Here is a 20,987-nt window from a genome sequence, read left to right on the forward strand (position 1 = left end):
TCAGAAGTCAGGTGGAAAAAAAAAAACCCCCATACCAAGTTGCTGCAGCTCTGAGCTGGTTTTAACCCTTTGAAGCACATGAGGTTTCTAAACGTCTTCTGGATGACAATACTTTAAATGCCGGTGTCCTATCACATAGTGTCCTCCATCAGATAGTGTCTGCTGTGTACTGCGCATGCGTAGTACACAGCACACACAGATTCTGAACATAGCCCAAGATAAACGGCGCCTGCGCCGTGAGTCCAGGTTCTAGCCCCACCATCCAAGTGGACATAGAGTTAGAATAAAAAGAGCCGAGTGCAGCGAGGTCGTGCCCGAAGCGTGGCGAGCGAAGCGTGGCGAGCGGCCCTCTAATATCTGCAGCCCTATATCCACTTGGATGGTGGGACTAGCACCTCGACTCACGGCGCAGGCACCGTTCATCCTCGGAGATTTTCCAAATCTCCTTCTGCTCCGTACTACGCAGGTGCAGTGCTTGACAGTATCCGATGGCCGGACGCTATATGGCAGAACACCGGAACAAGCTCTACTCACAGACATATTTTCTGTGTTTTTTTAAGGCAAAGAACTACATTATTTTTGGTGCTCAAATTTAAACTGATGTGCCTCGTACACACGATCAGACTTTCCTCTAACAAAACCGTGTTATTTTGTCCGAAGGGCGTTGGCCCAAACTTGTCTTGCACACACACACGGCCACATAATTGTTGGCCAACAAACACGAACGTAGTGATGTACTACGTGGCTTTTCAGCTCTTTAGCGCCACCCTTTGGGCTCCTCCTGCTAATTTCGTGTTAGTAGAAGTTTGGCGAGTGTTGATTTGCGCTTTTCATTACGTACTTTTCAGTTCGTTTCTGAACTGCCGCTCGTCAACCAGTCATGTTGCGGAATCGGAGGAGATAACGTGTTATTTATTATTGGTCTTCCACATTTTTTTTTTGGTTGAATAATAATGATTTGATTTGGTATATTTTCTATATTTTTGGATGCATAGAACGCACTTTTTGGTTAAGTTCTATTGGCAGATAGCATGTCTAATTTTATTTGTTTTATTTTTTTGATGCACAATAAAAACAATTGTGGAGAATAATACTTGGCTGTGTATTTTACTTCAAATGACAGTTTGGGAGTTGGCAGTTACATTTAAAAAAATACAATGTAAAATTAAAGAGGAGCTGCACCTAAAAAAAAAATATTAAAAGCCAGCAGCTACTAATATTGCAGCTGCTGACTTTTAATAATATCACACTTACCTGTCCCAGGTTCCAGCGATGTCGGCGGCAGATGACGAGCGATCGCTCGTCTCGCTGCAGGCACCGCCGCCATCCTCTGTCAGGGAATCGGGAAGTGAAGCATGAGGGCTTCACTGCCCGGTTCTCTACTGCGCATGCGCGAGTCGCGCTGCGCTGGTTCCCCGCTGTGTCTCTGGGAACTGTGTGCTTCCCAGAACACAACGGGGGGGGGGGGGGGCGGAGCCATGCGGCGGTGGGCGGAGCCATGCGGCGGTCTGTCCGGAAGTGGGTGCAGTTACCTGGATTATCCAGGTAACTGCACCCCCCTCCCCCCCGAAAGGTGCCGATTGTGGCACCGGAGGGGGGGAGGGATAATACTAGCGGAACTTCCCCTTTAGGGTGAAGAACCGCTTTAACAAGGGACCCCAACATAGTTGTATCTTTGATCTTAAAAACTACGGGATAATGGTGTTGTGGTAACTTGACCAAAAAAAAAAAAAAAAAATAATAATATTATTCTTTATATCACTAGAAAAAAAAAAACTTTGAAAATTAGTTTTCAATAACTCCATCAGTATCACCAGCAAAGCAGCTTCATTATTATCCCATTAAAGAAGAAGAGAATTGTGCTCTGCATTTCTAGATTTCATAATTTGCCGCGTCACGAATGTTAATTCTCCATTAAGAACGCTAGTTTACAAGACCGACCGCTTCCGGCTTGTCCTTGCTTCCGAGCATGCGCGTTTGTACTTTGGACTTTTGTCTGACACACGCTCAGAAAATCCAACAAACACACATTTTTCAGCAGAAAATGTGAAAACCTGCCATCCAACATTTGTCCGTGGAAAATCCGCATTTGTCCGATGGAGCGTACAGACAGTCAGATTTACCGCCAACAGCCTGACATCACATGCAATACAAACACATTACAACACATGATATCGCTTCCAATTTTTTTTCTGTCGTAAGAGAATTTTTTGTGACTTCAGTTACCTATTCAATTTCTACTTGCGACTATTAAGCGAAAAAAGTCATACAATCTGTTGTACGATATTCGGATCGGCTTTAGGCACATCAAGTACTTGGGCGTTAATTTGTTTTGTTATCCAGAATAATAATTTATTCGGGCCACTGAAATTGAATTAACGGTTGAGAGCTAAATGTGCCTAGTGCTTAGGTGCGTTTACAAGCGTTTAGGCCCACCAACGCTTGCTCGGCGGGGTCGCTCTGCTGATCTCCGCTGAGCAGGCAGATGACAGGTCCGTCTCCGCTCACTGACCTCCTCTATGGGGAGATGGGATGAAATTGGATCACCTGTGCGTTTTCATCCGATCCCATCCTATCCGATCCACCAGACGGATGGAAAATAGGAACAGCATCCTTCTGGATTTGGTGGGCCAGATCGAATATCGGCAGATGTCAGTGGACAGGGACTCGTTAATGACTGGAATGGTACCACTGGATTGGCGTAGGGTCAATGTGGCGCCCATATTTAACCCGCTAGCTGACCAGCCACCGCAGTTACACTGCGGCAGAATGGCACGGGCAGGCAAATCGTCGCCATGTTACGTCGGCTCCAGAGGTGAGTATTAGGGGTGCGCACGTACCCGCTGCTCTCCCCTGGAGCCGATGCAAGTGCCCGGCGGTCATCGAGACCGCGATCCCTCCTAACACGGCGAGAACCAGGAACTCTGTGTGTAAACACAGAGCTCCCGGTTCTCTGAGGGGAGAAGTGACAGATCGTCTGTTCATACAGCGTATGAACAGCGATCTGTCGTCTCCCCTAGTCTAGGGTTGCCACCTGTCCAGGATTCACCCGGACAGTCCAGGTTTTGAATCGTGTGTTCGGGTTTCAGGCGGACTGAAACCCAGACAAATTATTCAGACTAGGCTGTGGCACCCCAAGAAACCAGGATAGTCACACACAAATCTGTTGCCATCGAGGAGTTATAGGCGGCTGTCTGGGGGCAGGTTCGACATCACTGGGGGGCAGGCCGATGATGTCAGCAAGAGCAATTTGGCCACACCCACTGCTGTGGCACACTATGCGCACCGAATCACCACTCTCATTGGGGGCACCCAAAGGTTTCCCAGGCTGCTAAAATGTTCGGGTTTGGCTTGAGGAAAAGGTGGCAACCCTACCCTAGTCAGCCCCCTCCCTCCTTCAGTTAGAACACACAACACACATTAGGGAACACACTTAACCCCTTGAACGCCCCCTAGCGTTAAACCCTTCCCTGCCAGTGACATTTATACAGTAATCAATGCATTTTTATTGCACTGATCGCTGTATTAATGGCAATGGTCCCAAAAATGTGTCAAAATTGTCCGATGTATCCGCTATAATATCGCAGTCCCTATCACAGATCGTCGCCATTACCAGTAAAAAAAAAAAAAAATTATATAAAAAAAATGCTATAAGTCTATCCCCTATTTTTTAGACACTATAACTTTTGCGCAAACCAATCAATATACGCTTATTGCGATTTTTTTTATATGTAGAAGAATACATATCGGCCTAAACTGAGAAAAAAATATTATTATTTTTTTTAAATTGGGATAGTTATTATAGCAAGAAGTACAAAATATTGTATTTAAAAATTTTCGCAGTTTTTTTGTTTATATCGCAAAAAATAAAAACCGCAGAGGCGATCAAATACCACCAAAAGAAAGCTCTATTTGTGGGGGGGGGGGAAAAAGCAAGTCAATTTTGTTTGGGAGTCACATCGCACGACCGCGCAGCTGTCAGTTAAAGCGACGCAGTGCCGAACCGCAAAAAGTGCTCTGGTCAGGAAGGGGGTAAAATTTTCCGGGGGCTGAAGTGGTTAAAAAAGGGATAAAAGTCTTTACCAAGCTGAGCTCGGAAGCAGAAGTGAACGTATACAAGAGTCGCATTCACATATGAAAACGGTGTTCGAACCACACATGTGAGCGAGAGCAATAATTTTAGCACTAGACCTCCCCTGTAACTCAAAATTGGTAACCTATAGAAATTTTTAAACATCTCCTATGGAGATTTTTAAGTTTCAACGTTTGTCGCCATTTTGTGCATGGGCGAAATTTTGAAGTGTGACGTGTTAGGTATCAATATACTCGTTGTAACGTTATCTTTCACAATATAAGAAAAAAAATTGGGCTAACTTTACCCTTGTCTTATTTTTTATAATAAAAAGGTGTTTTTCCCCCCCAAAAATTGAGCTTGTAAGACCGCTGCGCAAATATGGTCTGACATAAAATATTGCAATAAATGCCATTTTATTCTCTAGGGCAGTGATGGTGAACCTTGGCACCCCAGATGTTTTGGAACTACATTTCCCATGATGCTCTTTTACTCTGCAGTGTAGTGGAGCATCATGGGAAACGTAGTTCCAAAACATCTGGGGAGCCAACGTTCTCCATCACTGCTCTAGGGTGTCTAAAAATATATATATATAATGTTTGGTGGTTCTAAGTAATTTTCTAGCAAAAAAAAAAGATTTTAACTTGTAAGCACCAAGTCTGAAAAATAGGCCTGGTCCTTAACCACTTGCCGACTGTGCCATAGCCAAAGATGGCAGAGATGGCAGCAGCGCTGTGGGCTGGATGTGTAGTGCCCACAACGCTGCTCAGTGCCAATACTCTCCCCATACTGTGCAATACTCTGCAATACTCTTCAACACTGTGCAATACTCTGCAACACTGTGTAATACTCTGCAATACTCTGCAACACTGTGCAATACTCTGCAATACTCTGCAACACTGTGCAATACTCTGCCATTACTCTGCAACACTGTGCAATACTCTGCCATTACTCTGCAACACTGTGCAATACTCTGCAATACTCTGCCAATACTCTGCCAATACTCTGCAACACTGCAATATTCTGCAATACTCTGCCAATACTCTGCAACACTGCAATACTCTGCCAATGCTCGACAACACTGCAATACTCTGCCAATACTCTGCAACACTGCAATATTCTGCAATACTCTGCCAATACTCACCAATACTCGCCAATACTCTGCTAATACTCTACCAATACTCTGCCAATACTCTGCCAATACTCGCCAATACTCACCAATACTCACCAATACTCTGCCAAGACTCGCCAATACTCTGCCAATACTCTGCCAATACTCTGCCAATACTCGCCAATACTCGCCAATACTCTGCCAATACTCTGCCAATACTCTGTCAATACTCGTTAATACTCTGCCAATACTCTGCCAATACTTGCCAATACTCGCCAATACTCGCCAATACTCTGCCAATACTCTGCCAATACTTGCCAATACTCTGCAATAAATTTTAACAGAAACAAAGAATTTTTATTTATTTTTTTACCAAATTTTCAGTCTTTTTTGATTTATAGCGCAAAAAAAAAAATACCCAGCGGTGATTAAATATCACCAAAAGAAAGCTCTATTTCTGTGAAAAAAACGGACAAACATTTCATATGGGTACAGTATTGCATGACTGAGTAATTGTCATTCAAAGTGTGAGAGCACCGAAAGCTGAAAATTGGTCTGGTTAGGAAGGGGGTTTAAGTGCCCAGTGGTCAAGTGGTTAAACACAATCACCGGGAGTATTTATTTACCTGCAGTAAAAATAGGTTGAATGTTCGGTTCACTGCTTTATAAATACGCCCCTTGGTGTCATTCAGTGACAGGTGTACGCCAGGGGCTGTGTTCACAATCTATAGATTTTCGTGAATGCGCAAACATGCGTTTCACGCTTGTGGCGCCATTCATTGCAACCCAAACACAGCAAGCAGATGTGCGTTTTTTTTAGCGCGGAAAAAAACCGCAGTTAAAAACCAGTGCAAAGATCGACGCTCTAAAAGGTGCACGAGCGACTTTGGCGCATTTGTCACACGCTGGACAGCCCATTGGAATAAATGGGGCGCCATATGCGTGTGGCGCGACGATGGGCAACAAAAAAAAAAGCGCAACACCTGACATCGTGCATCTTTGTGTGAATGGGACCCATTCTGTCCATCTGTCTCTTTCTTTGAGTGTAGTCAGAGGACTATTTGTATAATAATTTACAATTTAATGTAAATATTTACTATGTATCCATATTTTTCAGGATGGGGAATTGAAAAATAAAATATAAATGTTTACTCATTACAGGTGAGAACAAGGAAAGCATCCAATGCTGCGTACACTCGGAAATTCGGCCAGCAAAAGACCGATTTGTGAGCTTTTGGTCGGAAAATGCGACCGTGTGTACGCACCATCAGACTTTTGCTGGACAAATTCCCGCCAGCAAAAAATTGACAGCGTGTTCTCAATTTTTCGGTCGAAAAAAGTTCCAATCGGAAATTCCGATCGGCTGTACTAATTCCGATCCCATGCATTAAGGTGAAAAAACACCTTGCACTCTCCAACCCCCCCCCCCCCGCCCCCGATCGCGGGCGCGATCCCGTGTTGCTTTCCCCCAGCTCTTGTGGGCTCTTCATTGGATGATTGATAGCAGAGCAGCCATTGGCTCCCACTGCTGTCAATCAAATCAATGACGCGGTGCGCCGGGGGGGCGGAGCCGAGTGATAAACTTGGCGGCTATGGACGCCGACTGTATCACGTGGGAGCGCGCACACAAGCTAACCCCCTTGGGAGAGCGCTTCTCAGAGGGGGGTTAGCTCTTGTGGGGAGGAGCTGAGACAGCTACCTAGGGACCCCAGAAGACGAGGATCGGGGCCACTCTGTGCAGTGGAGGTAAGTATGATATGTTTGTTATTTTTTATTTTTATTTTTTTAATTGAACCTTTACAACCCCTTTAATGAAAACCAGTTTAACAATTTTTTTCTGAATATCCGTAAATTCCAATATTCGTTAATTTGTTCCGAATTCGTTTTTTAACAAATTTCGACAAATTCGTTCATTCGGAAATATCTGAATTAACGAAAAACCCGTTTAACGATTTTTTTCAGAATATCCATAAGTTTCAATATTCGTAAGTTCGTTTTGTATTTGTTTTTTAACGAATTTCAACAAAATTTGTTCATTTGGAAATATCCAAATTAACGAAAAACTCGTTTAACGTTTTTTTTTCCGAATATCCGTAAATTCCAATATTCGGAAATTCGTTCCAAATTTGTTTTTAAACTAATTTCCACAAATTCGTTCAATTGGAAATATTCGAATTAACGAAAAACCCATTTAACAATTTTTTTTACGAATATCCGTAAGCTACAATATTTGTAAATTCATTCCGAATTTGTTTTTTAACTAATTTTGACAAATTCGTTCATTCGGAAATATCCGAATTAACGAAAAATCAGTTTAACAAATCTTTTCCAAATATCCGTAAATTCCAATATTCGTAAATTCGTTCCGAATTTGTTTTATAACGAATTTCAACAAATTCATTAATTCGAAAATATCCAAATTAACGAATAACCCATTTAACGATTTTTTTCCGAATATCCTAAATTCCAATATTCGTAAATTCGAGAATTCGAAGATCTGAAAATTCAAAAATCCGAATATTCAAAAATCTGAAATAATAACTAACTAATAATAACTTAAAGTGATAGTAAAGCCGAGTGGCACAATTCTGGGCAAAATGAGAATCACAATTATTTTGCTTAGAATAAAAAGATCACGATTCTCTCGCAATTCTCGCGACATAATTTTTTTTTTTAGGAGAGAGAAAGATTGATAGAGAGAGAGATTGATAGAGATAGAGATTGATTGAGACATAGATTGATAAAGAGAGAGATTGATTGATTGAGAGATAGATTGATAGAGAGAGATTGATATAGAGAGATTGATAGAGAGAGATTGATGGAGGGAGATTGATAGAGAGATTGATTGACTGAGAGAGAGATGGATTGAGAGCAATTGATTGATTGAGAGATTGATTGAGGGCGATTGATTGAGAGAGAGAGAGAGAGATTAATTCAGAGAGATTGATTAATTGAGAGATTTATTGAGAGAGAGATTGATTGAGACTCTCCAATCTCTCAATTAATCAGTCTCTCAATGAATCAATCTCTCTGAATTAATGTCTCTCTCTCTCTCAATCAATCTCTCTCTCAATCAATCTCTCTCTCTCGCAATCAATCAATCGCTCTCAATCAATCTCTCAGTCAATCAATTGCTCTCAATCAATCAATCTCTCTACCAATCTCTCTATCAATCTCTCTTTATCAATCTCTCTATATCAACCTCTCTATCAATCTCTCTCTATCAATCTCTCTATATCAATCTCTCGCTATCAATCTCTCGCTATCAATCTCTCTCTATCAATCTCTCTCTATCAATCTCTCTATATCAATCTCTCTCTATCAATCTCTCTATCAATCTCTCTATCAATCTCTCTCTATCAATCTCTCGCTATCAATCTCTCGCTATCAATCTCTCTCTATCAATCTCTCTCTATCAATCTCTCTCTATCAATCTCTCTCTATCAATCTCTCTATATCAATCTCTCGCTATCAATCTCTCTCTATCAATCTCTCTATATCAATCTCTCGCTATCAATCTCTCGCTATCAATCTCTCTCTATCAATCTCTCTCTATCAATCTCTCTATATCAATCTCTCTCTATCAATCTCTCTATCAATCTCTCTATCAATCTCTCTATCAATCTCTCTCTATCAATCTCTCGCTATCAATCTCTCGCTATCAATCTCTCTCTATCAATCTCTCTCTATCAATCTCTCTCTATCAATCTCTCTATATCAATCTCTCGCTATCAATCTCTCGCTATCAATCTCTCTATATCAATCTCTCTCTATCAATCTCTCTCTATCAATCTCTCTATATCAATCTCTCTATATCAATCTCTCTCTATCAATCTCTCTATCAATCTCTCTATCAATCTCTCTCTATCAATCTCTCTCTATCAATCTCTCTCTATCAATCTCTATATCAATCTCTCTCTATCAATCTCTCTATCAATCTCTCTCTATCAATCTCTCTCTATCAATCTCTCTTTATCAATCTCTCTCTATCAATCTCTCTCTATCAATCTCTCAATCAATCAATCTCTCTACCAATCTCTCTATCAATCTCTCTTTATCAATCTCTCTTTATCAATCTCTCTTTATCAACCTCTCTATCAATCTCTCTATCAATCTCTCTCTATCAATCTCTCGCTATCAATCTCTCTCTATCAATCTCTCGCTATCAATCTCTCTATATCAATCTCTCTCTATCAATCTCTCTATATCAATCTCTCTCTATCAATCTCTCTCTATCAATCTCTCTCTATCAATCTCTCTCTATCAATCTCTATATCAATCTCTCTCTATCAATCTCTCTCTATCAATCTCTCTATCAATCTCTCTATCAATCTCTATATCAATCTCTCTCTATCAATCTCTCTACCAATCTCTCTATCAATCTCTCTTTATCAATCTCTCTTTATCAATCTCTCTTTATCAACCTCTCTATCAATCTCTCTATCAATCTCTCTCTATCAATCTCTCGCTATCAATCTCTCGCTATCAATCTCTCTCTATCAATCTCTCGCTATCAATCTCTCTATATCAATCTCTCTCTATCAATCTCTCTATATCAATCTCTCTCTATCAATCTCTCTCTATCAATCTCTCTCTATCAATCTCTCTCTATCAATCTCTCTATATCAATCTCTCTCTATCAATCTCTCTCTATCAATCTCTCTCTATCAATCTCTCTCTATCAATCTCTCTCTATCAATCTCTATATCAATCTCTCACTATCAATCTCTCTCTATCAATCTCTTGCTATCAATCTCTCGCTATCAATCTCTCTCTATCAATCTCTCTCTATCAATCTCTCGCTATCAATCTCTCTCTATCAATCTCTCTCTATCAATCTCTCTATCAATCTCTCTATCAATCTCTCTCTATCAATCTCTCTCTATCAATCTCTCTCTATCAATCTCTCTATCAATCTCTCTATCAATCTCTCTCTATCAATCTCTCTCTATCAATCTTTCTCTATCAATCTCTCGCTATCAATCTCTCTATTAATCTCTCTATCAATCTCTCTCTATCAATCTCTCTATCAATCTCTCTATCAATCTCTCTCTATCAATCTCTCGCTATCAATCTCTCTCTATCAATCTCTCTCTATCAATCTCTCTATATCAATCTCTCTCTATCAATCTCTCTATATCAATCTCTCTCTATCAATCTCTCTATATCAATCTCTCTCTATCAATCTCTCTATATCAATCTCTCTCTATCAATCTCTCGCTATCAATCTCTCTCTATCAATCTCTCTCTATCAATCTCTCTCTATCAATCTCTTTATACCAATCTCTCTCTATCAATCTCTATATCAATCTCTCTCTATCAATCTCTCTCTATCAATCTCTATATCAATCTCTCTCTATCAATCTCTCTCTCCTAAAAAAAAAAAAATGACTTCGCGAGGATTGTGACAGAGAATCGTGATCTTTTTATTCATTTCACATTTCACAGTCACGCTTGTGCTGATGCGCTGTCCCCGAGACCTCTGGGAAGAAGATGCATACTTACCGACCAATCACATTCTTCTTTGCTGAGTGACGTCAGATGTTTCACGCTGGCTCCGACGGCTTCCCCTCCGCTCCAAAACTGGGAAACAGGCAGCATCCCGAGGACACCATCGATCGGTGCGCGGCGCGCGCTTTTCAGCTCACATTCTTACAACAAATTGCTTGAGGGTCAGAATCGCTCAAATCTGGAGTTGCGATCGCGACGGGCAGAGAATCGCAATAACGATTCTCCGCGATTAATCATGCAGCTCTATTGTAAAGCTTTTTAAAAAAACAAAAAAAAACAAACATATCATACTTACTTCCACTATGCAGCTTGTTTTATACAGAGTGGCCCTCGATCCTTCTCTTCTGGGGTCCCTTGCGGCTCTTGCGGCTCCTCACCACATCAGATAACACCCTAGGAGAAGCGATCTCCCGGGGGGGGGGGGGGGGGTTACCATGCGGTTGCACTCCCAACTTCAGCATTTGCATCCATATACATGAATGCCGCACTCGGCCCCGCCCCCCTTGGTGCCCACGTCATTGGATTTGATTGACAGCCAATGGCTGCATTGATATCAATCTATCCAATCAAGAGCCGGGACCCCCGTGGAGAGAGAGACAGCGCCCCCCCTGCCGAGAAAATTCCAGAGCTCAGGTAAGTTAAATTAGAGGGGCATTAAGGTGACAAAACACGAAGGTTTATAACCCCTTAACTATTACTAACTGTTAAATTATAGGTATTGGAATTTCCTTTCAAATTTGATTGTTAGTGAAGGAAACGAATAGGAATTTATCTGAAGTTTCGAATCATCCGAAATAACGGATGCTGCATCAAAACCAATGGAACGCAACAAATTAATTTAATAATAATAATAAATAACAATAATAATAACGTTTTATTATTATTATTTATTATTAATTCATTCCGTTCCATTTGTTTAGATGCGACATTCGTTATTTCGGATAATTCAGAACTTCAGATAAATTCGTATTCGTTCCCCTCAAATTTGTCTGTTTGTGAATGTAATGAATACAAATTTATCTAAAGTCACAAATTACCCAAAATAACGAATGCCGCATCTAAGCAAATGGAACGCAACAAATTAATAATAAATAATAATAATAAAAAGTTATTATTGTTATGTATTATTATTAAATTAATTCGTTCCATGCCATTTCTTTAGATGCAGCATTTGTTATTTCGGATAATTCGTAACTTCGGATAAATTCATTATTCGTTCCTTTCAAATTTGGCTGTTAGTGAACGTAACGAATACGAATTTATACGAAGTCCCAAATTATCCGAAATAACGGATGCCGCATCTAAACAAATGTAGCGCAACAAATTAATAATAAATAATAATAAAATGTTATTATTATTATGTATTATTATTAAATTCATTTGTTCCGTTCCATTTGTTTAGATGCGGCATTCGAATTTATCCGAAGTTACGAATTATCGAAAATAACCAATGCCACATCTAAACAAATGGAACGGAACTAATGAATTTAATAATAATAAATAACAATAATAACTTTTTATTATTATTATTTATTATTAATTCATTTCGTTCCATTTGTTTAGATCCGGTATTCGTTATTTCGGATAATTCGTAACTTTGGATACATTTGTATTGGTTCCTTTGAAATTTGGCTGTTAGTGAACGTAACAAATACGAATTTATCTGAAGTTACGAATTATCCGAAATAACGAATTCCGCATCTAAACAAATGGAACAGAATGAATTAATAATCACTAATAATAATAAAAAGTTATTATTGCCATTTATTATTATTAAATTAAATTCGTTCCATTCCATCTGTTTAGATGCGGCATTCGTTATTTTGGTTAATTCGTAACTTCGGATAAATTCGTATTCGTTCCTTTCAAATTTGGCTGTTAGTGAACGTAAAGAATACAAATTTTTCCGAAGTTACGAATTATCCGAAATAACGGATGCCGCATCTAAACAAATGGAGCACAACGAATTAATAAATAATAATAATAAAAAGTTATTATTGTTATTTATTATTACTAAATTTATTTGTTCCATTCCATTCGTTTAGATGTGGCATTCGTTATTTCGGATAATTCATAACTTCGGATAAATTCGTATTCTTTCCTTTCAAATTTGGCTGTTAGTGAACGTAACAAATACGAATTTATCCGAAGTTACGAATTATCCGAAATAACAAATTCCGTATCTAAACAAATGGAACAGAATGAATTAATAATCACTAATAATATTAAAAAGTTATTATTGCTATTTATTATTATTAAATTAATTCGTTCCATTCCATCTGTTTAGATGCGGCATTCGTTATTTTGGATAATTTATAACTTCGGATAAATTCGTATTCTTTCCTTTCAAATTTGACTGTTAGTGAAAGTAACAAATACAAATTTATCCGAAGTTACGAATTATCCGAAATAACGGATGCTGCATCTAAACAAATGGAGCACAATGAATTAATAAATAATAATAATAATAAAAAGTTATTATTGTTATTTATTATTACTAAATTTATTTGTTCCGTTCCATTCGTTTAGATGCGACATTCGTTATTTCAGATAATTCATAACTTCGGATAAATTCGTATTCGTTCCTTTCAAATTTGGCTGTTAGTGAACGTAACAAATACGAATTTATCCGAAGTTACGAATTATCCGAAATAACAAATTCCGCATCTAAACAAATGGAACAGAATGAATTAATAATCACTAATAATATTAAAAAGTTATTATTGCTATTTATTATTATTAAATTAATTTGTTCCATTCCATCTGTTTAGATGCGGCATTCGTTATTTTGGATAATTTATAACTTCGGATAAATTCGTATTCTTTCCTTTCAAATTGGACTGTTAGTGAATGTAACAAATACGAATTTATCCGAAGTTACGAATTATGCGAAATAACGAATGCCGCATCTAAACAAATGGAACAGAACAAATTAATAAATAATAATAATAAAAAGTTTTTATTGTTGTTATTTATTATTATTTAATTCATTAGTTACGTTACATTTGTTTAGATGTGGCATGTGTTATTTCGGATAATTCGTAACTTCGGATAAATTCTTATTTGTTATGTTCACTAACAGCCAAATTTAAAAGGAAATTCCAATCCCTATAATTTATTAGTTAGTTATTCTTTCGAATTTTCCTTTCTTATTTTCGGATTTTCGGATTTTCGAATTTCCAAATTGCGATCATAACAAATGACCCAAAAAAAGGAAAAAACAAAAAACGAATGAAACGAAAACGAACAAATTTCTCGGCAGTGCACGTGTCTAAGTGGGACTTTGGGGCATGACCTTAATGGGACTTGGATCCATTGAGTGTAAAGTTGCATCAAACAGACAACATCAATGGATCGAAGTCGCATCAAAAGTGGCACCAAAGTGGCGTCTTTTCAAAGTCGCCACCACTTCACATCGTATTGGACAGGTGACATTGAAAAAAACGGGGTGTGACTTGTCATGCGACTTTGATGTCTATGTAGGAGCCTTCTCCTGTCCTAACACTGAACAATCATTTCTGGCAATATCTCCTATGTATTCTGTACAAAATAATACACATAGACATCATATCGATGAATTCATCCAATAACCATCTAGAGTTAAGGTGCCCATAGACTATGCAATCTGATCATACAATCTCCTACAGATCTACCATCAACTATGTAGCCCTAAGAGCCTCCCTGATGTGATAAAAATGCCATGAATTATTTAGGTTTGCCCTCACAATACATAGATATGGGAAGCCCAAAGCTCACGTTACAATTCGATTGCACAATCTTGCAATTTTGCTTGAACAACAAAAAAAATTAAAAAAACACAGTGTATACCCATTTTTAGGCTGACCATATCCTTTACAATCCGATTGTACAATCTCTTGTTGATCTACCGCAGGCTATGTAGTACAAGGACCTGCCCGATTTGATAGTGATTGAAAAGATTGTTTAGATTTGTCATCATATTGCATAGTTTTGGAAAATCTAAACGGTGACCATACACTATACAGTCTGATTGTACAATGTCCTTTAGATCTACTATTAACTACATAGCACAGAGGCCTGCCGGGTTTTATTTGAATTGAATGGATGGTTTAGTTTTGTCTTCTGAATCTAAATGAGATTGCACAGAGATTGTACAGTCAGATTGTACACTGTATGGCCAGCTTTAGGGAGATTGTACAGCCAGATTGTACAGTGTATGGATAGCTTTAAGGAGATTGTGCAATCACACTGAATAATGTATGGCCAGCTTTAAGGTGATTGTACAGCCAGATTGTATAGTGTATGGCCAGCTTTAGGGAGATTATACAGCCAGCTTGTATAGTGTATGGCCAGCTTTAGGGAGATTGTACAATCAGATTGCATAGTGTATGGCCAGCTTTAGGGAGATTGTACAGTCAGATTGCATAGTGTATGGCCAGCTTTAGGGAGATTGTACAGTCAGATTGCATAGTGTATGACCAGCTTTAGGGAGACTGTACAGTCAGATTGCATAGTGTATGGCCAGCTTTAGGGAGATTGTACAGTCAGATTGCATAGTGTATGGCCAGTTTTAGGGAGACTGTACAGTCAGACTGTATAGCACATGGATATCTTTAAGGAGATTGTACAATCACACTGAATAATGTATGGCCAGCTTTAAGTAGAGTGTACAATCAGATTGTATACTGTATGGCCAGCTTTAGGGAGATTGTACAATCACAATGAATAATGTATGGACAGCTTTAAGGAGATTGTACAGTCAGATTGTATAGTGTATAGACAGTTTTAGGGAGATACTACAGTCAGATTGTAAAAAGCAAGGATACCTTTAAGGAGAGTGTGCAATCACACTGAATAATGTATGTCCAGCTATAAGTAGATTGTACAATCAGATTGTATACTGTATGGCCAGATTTAGGGAGATACTACAGTCAGATTGTATAGTATATGGACAGTTTTAGGGAGATTGTGCAATTAGATTGAGTAGTATATAAACAATGTTAAGGAGATTGTACAATCAGATTACATGTGTATAGCCAGATTAAAGGAGATTGAACAACCAGATTGCATAGTGTATGGTGTGCCTATAATAGATTGGATGGTGTATGACCAGCGTAACACCCTGTACACACGGTATAAAAATTGGATGACAGATCGTCCATTTTATATTTTTGCATGCTAGTTGCATATCAAACCTGAAGAGTTTAGCAAAGTTACGAAAATTCTCATAGGACAGAATAAAAAATCGGAAGTGACGTCATGTGTTGTAATGATGTCACTTCCGACATCATTACATTGTATACATTACAGTTGTCATCCAGAAATACATTGTATTGTATTGTATTGTATTTCTGGATGACAACTATACTGATTCTATGAAAATCAAACGTTCTGGTATTATACGAGAACATTTTTCGTGTTTGTCCGATCGAATAATAAATCGAATGAACTGTCGTGATTGGCTCTCGAAAGCTCTGTACTAACGATCCGATTATCCTACGATCGCACCAAAAGCGGTATTTTTCATCCACTTTTCGGATCGTGTGTGCGGCCATGAGGGTGATCAGCACACAGCGTGGATTCCCGTGGCTGGAATGACAGGTCTGTGGAAAGAGCTGTGCCCCCCCCCCCCCCCATACAATACAATGACAACGTTCACACCGCCAGCAATCGATCACCTGAGGTTGGGGACAGATCTGTCTGCTTCCAGCCTCGATCTCCGCAGGTCATCGCGCTGGCGGTCGTTGCACAGGCCGAGCGTCTGCAGACACTTTGCACACCTTCCAGACGCAGGAATCTGCAGACTCTCCCTGCTGGAGAGCTAATAGTCTGTGCAAATGCACCCTAAAGAAGATTGTACAGAGATTGTACAATTGGATTGGATAGTGTATGGCCAGCTTTAGATGAATAAAACACGTAAGCGCAATGCCACATAGAGAACACATGCACAGGTATGTGGTAGTAAAAATGGAACATTATTTTGTAACATTACTTTTATCGTGGTACTTCGTATTGTCGCTTTATATAATTACGTTTAGATTGTTACTTTGTATCATTACTTCTATATCATTACTTTGTAACAATGCTTTCTTGTGTTACCTTTAAATCCTTACTTTGTATTGTTACTTTTACATTGTTACTTTGTATTGTTACTTTTACATTGTTACTTTGTATTGTTACTTTTACATTGTTACTTTGTATTGTTGCTTTTAAAATTATTACTTTTATATCATTTCTTTGTATCATTTTTTATATTTGTTACTTTGTATTGTCAATTTATATAATTATCTTTACATTGTTACTTTGTATCATTTCTTTGTATCAATGTTTTCTTTTGTTACCTTTAAATCCTTATTTTGTACCGTTACTTCTAGATTGTTATTTTGTATTTTTGCTTTTAAATTTATTACTTTTATATCATTTCTTTGTAATTATATTGTTACTTTGTATCATTAATTTTATATCTTTATTTTTTTAGCATTACTTTTGCATTGTTACCTTTAAATCCTTACATTGTATTGCTACTTTTATATCATTACTTTGTATCTTGTTTTTATATCATTACTTTGTTCATTTTCTATTGTTAATTTATTTAAGTCCCATCACAGCAGTGATCATCTTCTGCCCATACACAGGCTATCACACAACACAATTCAGGTCTGCTATCTATATAATATAATGTATAGGATGAGGACTATACCTGCTGGTGCTGGATTTCCAGATTGGTGATGGGTTTTGGTAGCGGAGGCGTCTTCTTGTCGGGCAGCCCGTTCTCTATGGTGGTCCCATTGGTGGTCATTGTGTAGAGCACTGTGGTCAGGTGGAGTGGAGGAAAGCTCTGGCTGTGCTCTGTACAGGATTTCCCTGGAATCCCTCTCTGGACAGACAGGGGAGCTCCTCTCCCTTTAATAACTCAACTTCATTGTGTCATTGGAGGAAGAAACTTCTTCTGATTGGCTGAAAGAGACATCCCTGCCCCACCCTCTTCTCCTTACAATGTAACAATGTGATTTGTACAGATGTGCTCATCACACTGATGTCATTTACTGGATTGTTCATTCATGAGATGATCCCAAATCTGTGTTATCTGTGTGTGTCCCTTAAACAGACATCTGTGGGTGTCCTCTATAGATAGACACCTCTGTGTGTCCTCTATAAACAGATATATGTGTGTGAGTATGTGTGTCCCCTATAGAGAAGGATCAGACATCTATGTGTGTCCCCTATAGACATATATCTATGTGTGTCCCCTATAAACAGATATCTGTGGGTGTCCTCTATAGATAGACATCTGTGGGTGTCCTCTTTAAACAGATATATGTGTGTGAGTATAGAGAAGGATCAGACATCTATGTGTGTCCCCTATAAATAAGGATAAGGCATCTATGTGTGCCCCCTATAGAGAAGGATCAGACATCTATGTGTGTCCCCTATAGAGAAGGATCAGACATCTATGTGTGTCCCCTATAGACATATATCTATGTGTGTCCCCTATAAACAGATATCTGTGGGTGTCCTCTATAGATAGACATCTGTGGGTGTCCGCTATAAACAGATATATGTGTGTGAGTATGTGTGTCCCCTATAGAGAAGGATCAGACATCTATGTGTCCCCTATAGACATATATCTATGTGTGTCCCCTATAAACAGATATCTGTGGGTGTCCTCTATAGATAGACATCTGTGGGTGTCCGCTATAAACAGATATATGTGTGTGAGTATGTGTGTCCCCTATAGAGTAGGATCAGACATCTATGTGTGTCTGCTATAAAGAAGGATCAGACATCTATGTGTGCCCCCTATAGAGAAGGATCAGACATCTATGTGTGTCCCCTATAGAGAAGGATCAGACATCTATGTGTGCCCCCTATAGACATACATCTATGTGTGTCCCCTGTGGAGAAGAATCAGACATATATGTGTGGCCCCTATAGACATATATCTATGTGTGTCCCCTATAAACAGATATCTGTGGGTGTCCTCTATAGATAGACATCTGTGGGTGTCCCCTATAAACAGATATCTGTGTCCTCCCCCTATAAACAGATATCTGTGGGTGCGTCCCCTATAGAGGAGGATCAGATATTTGTATGTGTTCCCTATAAGCAGATATTTGTGTGTGTTTCCCCTATAGAGAAGGATCAGACATCTGTGTGTGTCCCTATTAAACAGATATCTGTGTGTGTCCCCTATAGAGAAGGATCAGACACCTGTGTGTGTCCCCAATAAACAGATATCTGTGTGTCCCCTATAGAGAAGGATCAGACATCTGTGTGTGTCCCCAATAAACAGATATCTGTGTGTGTCCCCTATAGAGAAGGATCAGAGATCGGTGTGTGTCCCCAATAAACAGATATATGTGTGTGTCCCCCATAGAGAAGAATCAGACATCTATTTGAGTCCCCTACATATTACTGTGTGTGTCCCTTTAAACAGATAGCTGTGTGTCCCCCCTATAAACAGATATCTGTGTGTGGGTATGTGTGTCCCTTATAGAGAAAGATCAGACATCTGGGTTTGACCTCTATAGACAGACATCTGTGCATGTCCCTATAGAGCAGGATCAGACATCTGTATGTGTCCTTATATACAGATATCTGTGTGTGTCCGTTCCCTATAGAGGACAATCAGACATCTGTATGTGTCCCCTATAGACAGATATCTGTGTGCATCCCCATAGAGGAGGATCAGACATTTGTATGTGTCCCTATATACATATATTTGCTATAGACCGATATCTGTACATGTGTGTGTGTGTCCTATAGAGGACAATCAGGAATCTGTATGTGTCCCCTATAGACAGATATATGTGTGTGTGTGTGTGTGTGTGTGTGTGTGTCCCCTATAGAGGAGGATTGGATATGTGTGTATCTTTGCGTGGACCCTATAGAAAAAGAACAGATATCTATGTGTGTCCCCTATAGAAGGAGGACAGACATGTGATGGTATCCCGCATAGAGGGAGAGCAGACATTTGTCTGTGTCTCCTATGGAGTAAGGACAGATATTCAGATATATGTGTGTGTGTGTGTGTGTGTGTGTGTGTCTCCTATAGAGGAGGGTCAGAAATTTGTATGTGTTCCCTATAAGCAGATATCTGTGTGTGTGTCCCCTTTACAGAGGAGGATCAGACATCTATGTGTGTCCCCTATAGACAGATATCTCTGGGTGTGCCCTATAGAGGAGGATCAGACACCTGTGAGTGTGTCCCCTATTGAGGTAGTGCAGATATTAATATTTATGTGTGTCCCCTATAGAGGAGGATCAGATATCTATATGTGTCCCCTATAGACAGATATGTGCGTGTCTGCCCCCTATAGAGGGAGGGCAGATATCTATATGTATGATCCCTGCAGATATCAATGCATGTCTCCTATAGAGGGAGGGCAGATATCTGTGTGTGTCCTATAGAGGGAGGGCAGATATCCATGTTTGTGTCCCCAATAGAGGGAGGCAGAGATCCATGTGTGTCTCCTATAGAGAGTGGGCAGATATCCATGTATGTGTCCCCTATAGAGGGAGGGCAGATATTCATGTGTGTGTGTCCTATAGAGGGAGGGCAGATATTTGTGTGTCCCCGATAGAGGAAGGGAAGGTATTTAGATATCTGTGTGTGTCTGTCCTATAGAGGGAGAGCAGATATTCAGATAGCTGTGTGTGTGTCCTCTATAGAGGGAGGGCAGATATCTGTGTCTGTGTCCTACAGTTGAAGGGCATGTATCTCTGTGTGTGTGTCCCCTATAGAGGTAGGTCAGATATCTATGTGTGTGTCCCCTATAGAGGGGGAAGCAGATATTTATGTGTGTGTTCCCCATAGAGGGCATATATCTATGTGTGTGCCCCCTATAGAGGGAGGGTATATATGTGTGTCCCCTATAGAGGACGGGTAGATATCTGTGTGTGTCCCTTTAAAGGGAGAGCAGATATCTATGTATGTGTCCCCTGTAGCAGGAGGGCAGATATGTGTGTACCCCCTATAGAGGGAGGGCATATATATGTGTGTGTCCTCTATAGAGGGAGGGTAGATATCTGTTTGTCCCCTATAGAGGAAGGGCAGATATCTGTGTGTGTCCCCTTTAAAGCGAGGGCAGATATCTCTGTGTGTCCTCTATATAAGGAGAGCAGATATTCAGATATCTGTGTGTGCGTCCTATAGAGGGAGGGCAGATATCTATGTGTGTCCCCTATAGGGGGAGGGAAGATATCTATATGTGTGTCCCCTATAGAGGGAGGGTATATATCTGTGTTCCCCCTATACAGGAAGGGTAGATATCTGTGTGTGTTCCCCCTTTAAAGGGAGGGCAGATATCTATG

General features: G+C 39.5%; 1 protein-coding gene across 1 annotated transcript in view; it reads right to left on the reverse strand.

Moving 5' to 3' along the window:
• Positions 1 to 17,570, reverse strand: part of LOC143963213 (retinaldehyde dehydrogenase 3-like) — an 88,946-nt gene extending 71,376 nt beyond the window's left edge. Inside the window, exon 1 of the mRNA XM_077472775.1 lies at positions 17,374 to 17,570. Coding sequence (XP_077328901.1) covers positions 17,374 to 17,472 — 99 coding nt within the window. The 5' untranslated portion in view covers positions 17,473 to 17,570. The remainder of the gene's footprint in view (positions 1 to 17,373) is intronic.
• Positions 17,571 to 20,987: the final 3,417 nt, after the last annotated feature.

The sequence above is a fragment of the Lithobates pipiens genome, unplaced genomic scaffold, assembly GCF_037356315.1.
Source record: "Lithobates pipiens isolate NorthernLeopardFrog02 unplaced genomic scaffold, aLitPip1_a1.2 Scaffold_8, whole genome shotgun sequence".
Lineage (NCBI taxonomy): Eukaryota > Metazoa > Chordata > Amphibia > Anura > Ranidae > Lithobates > Lithobates pipiens.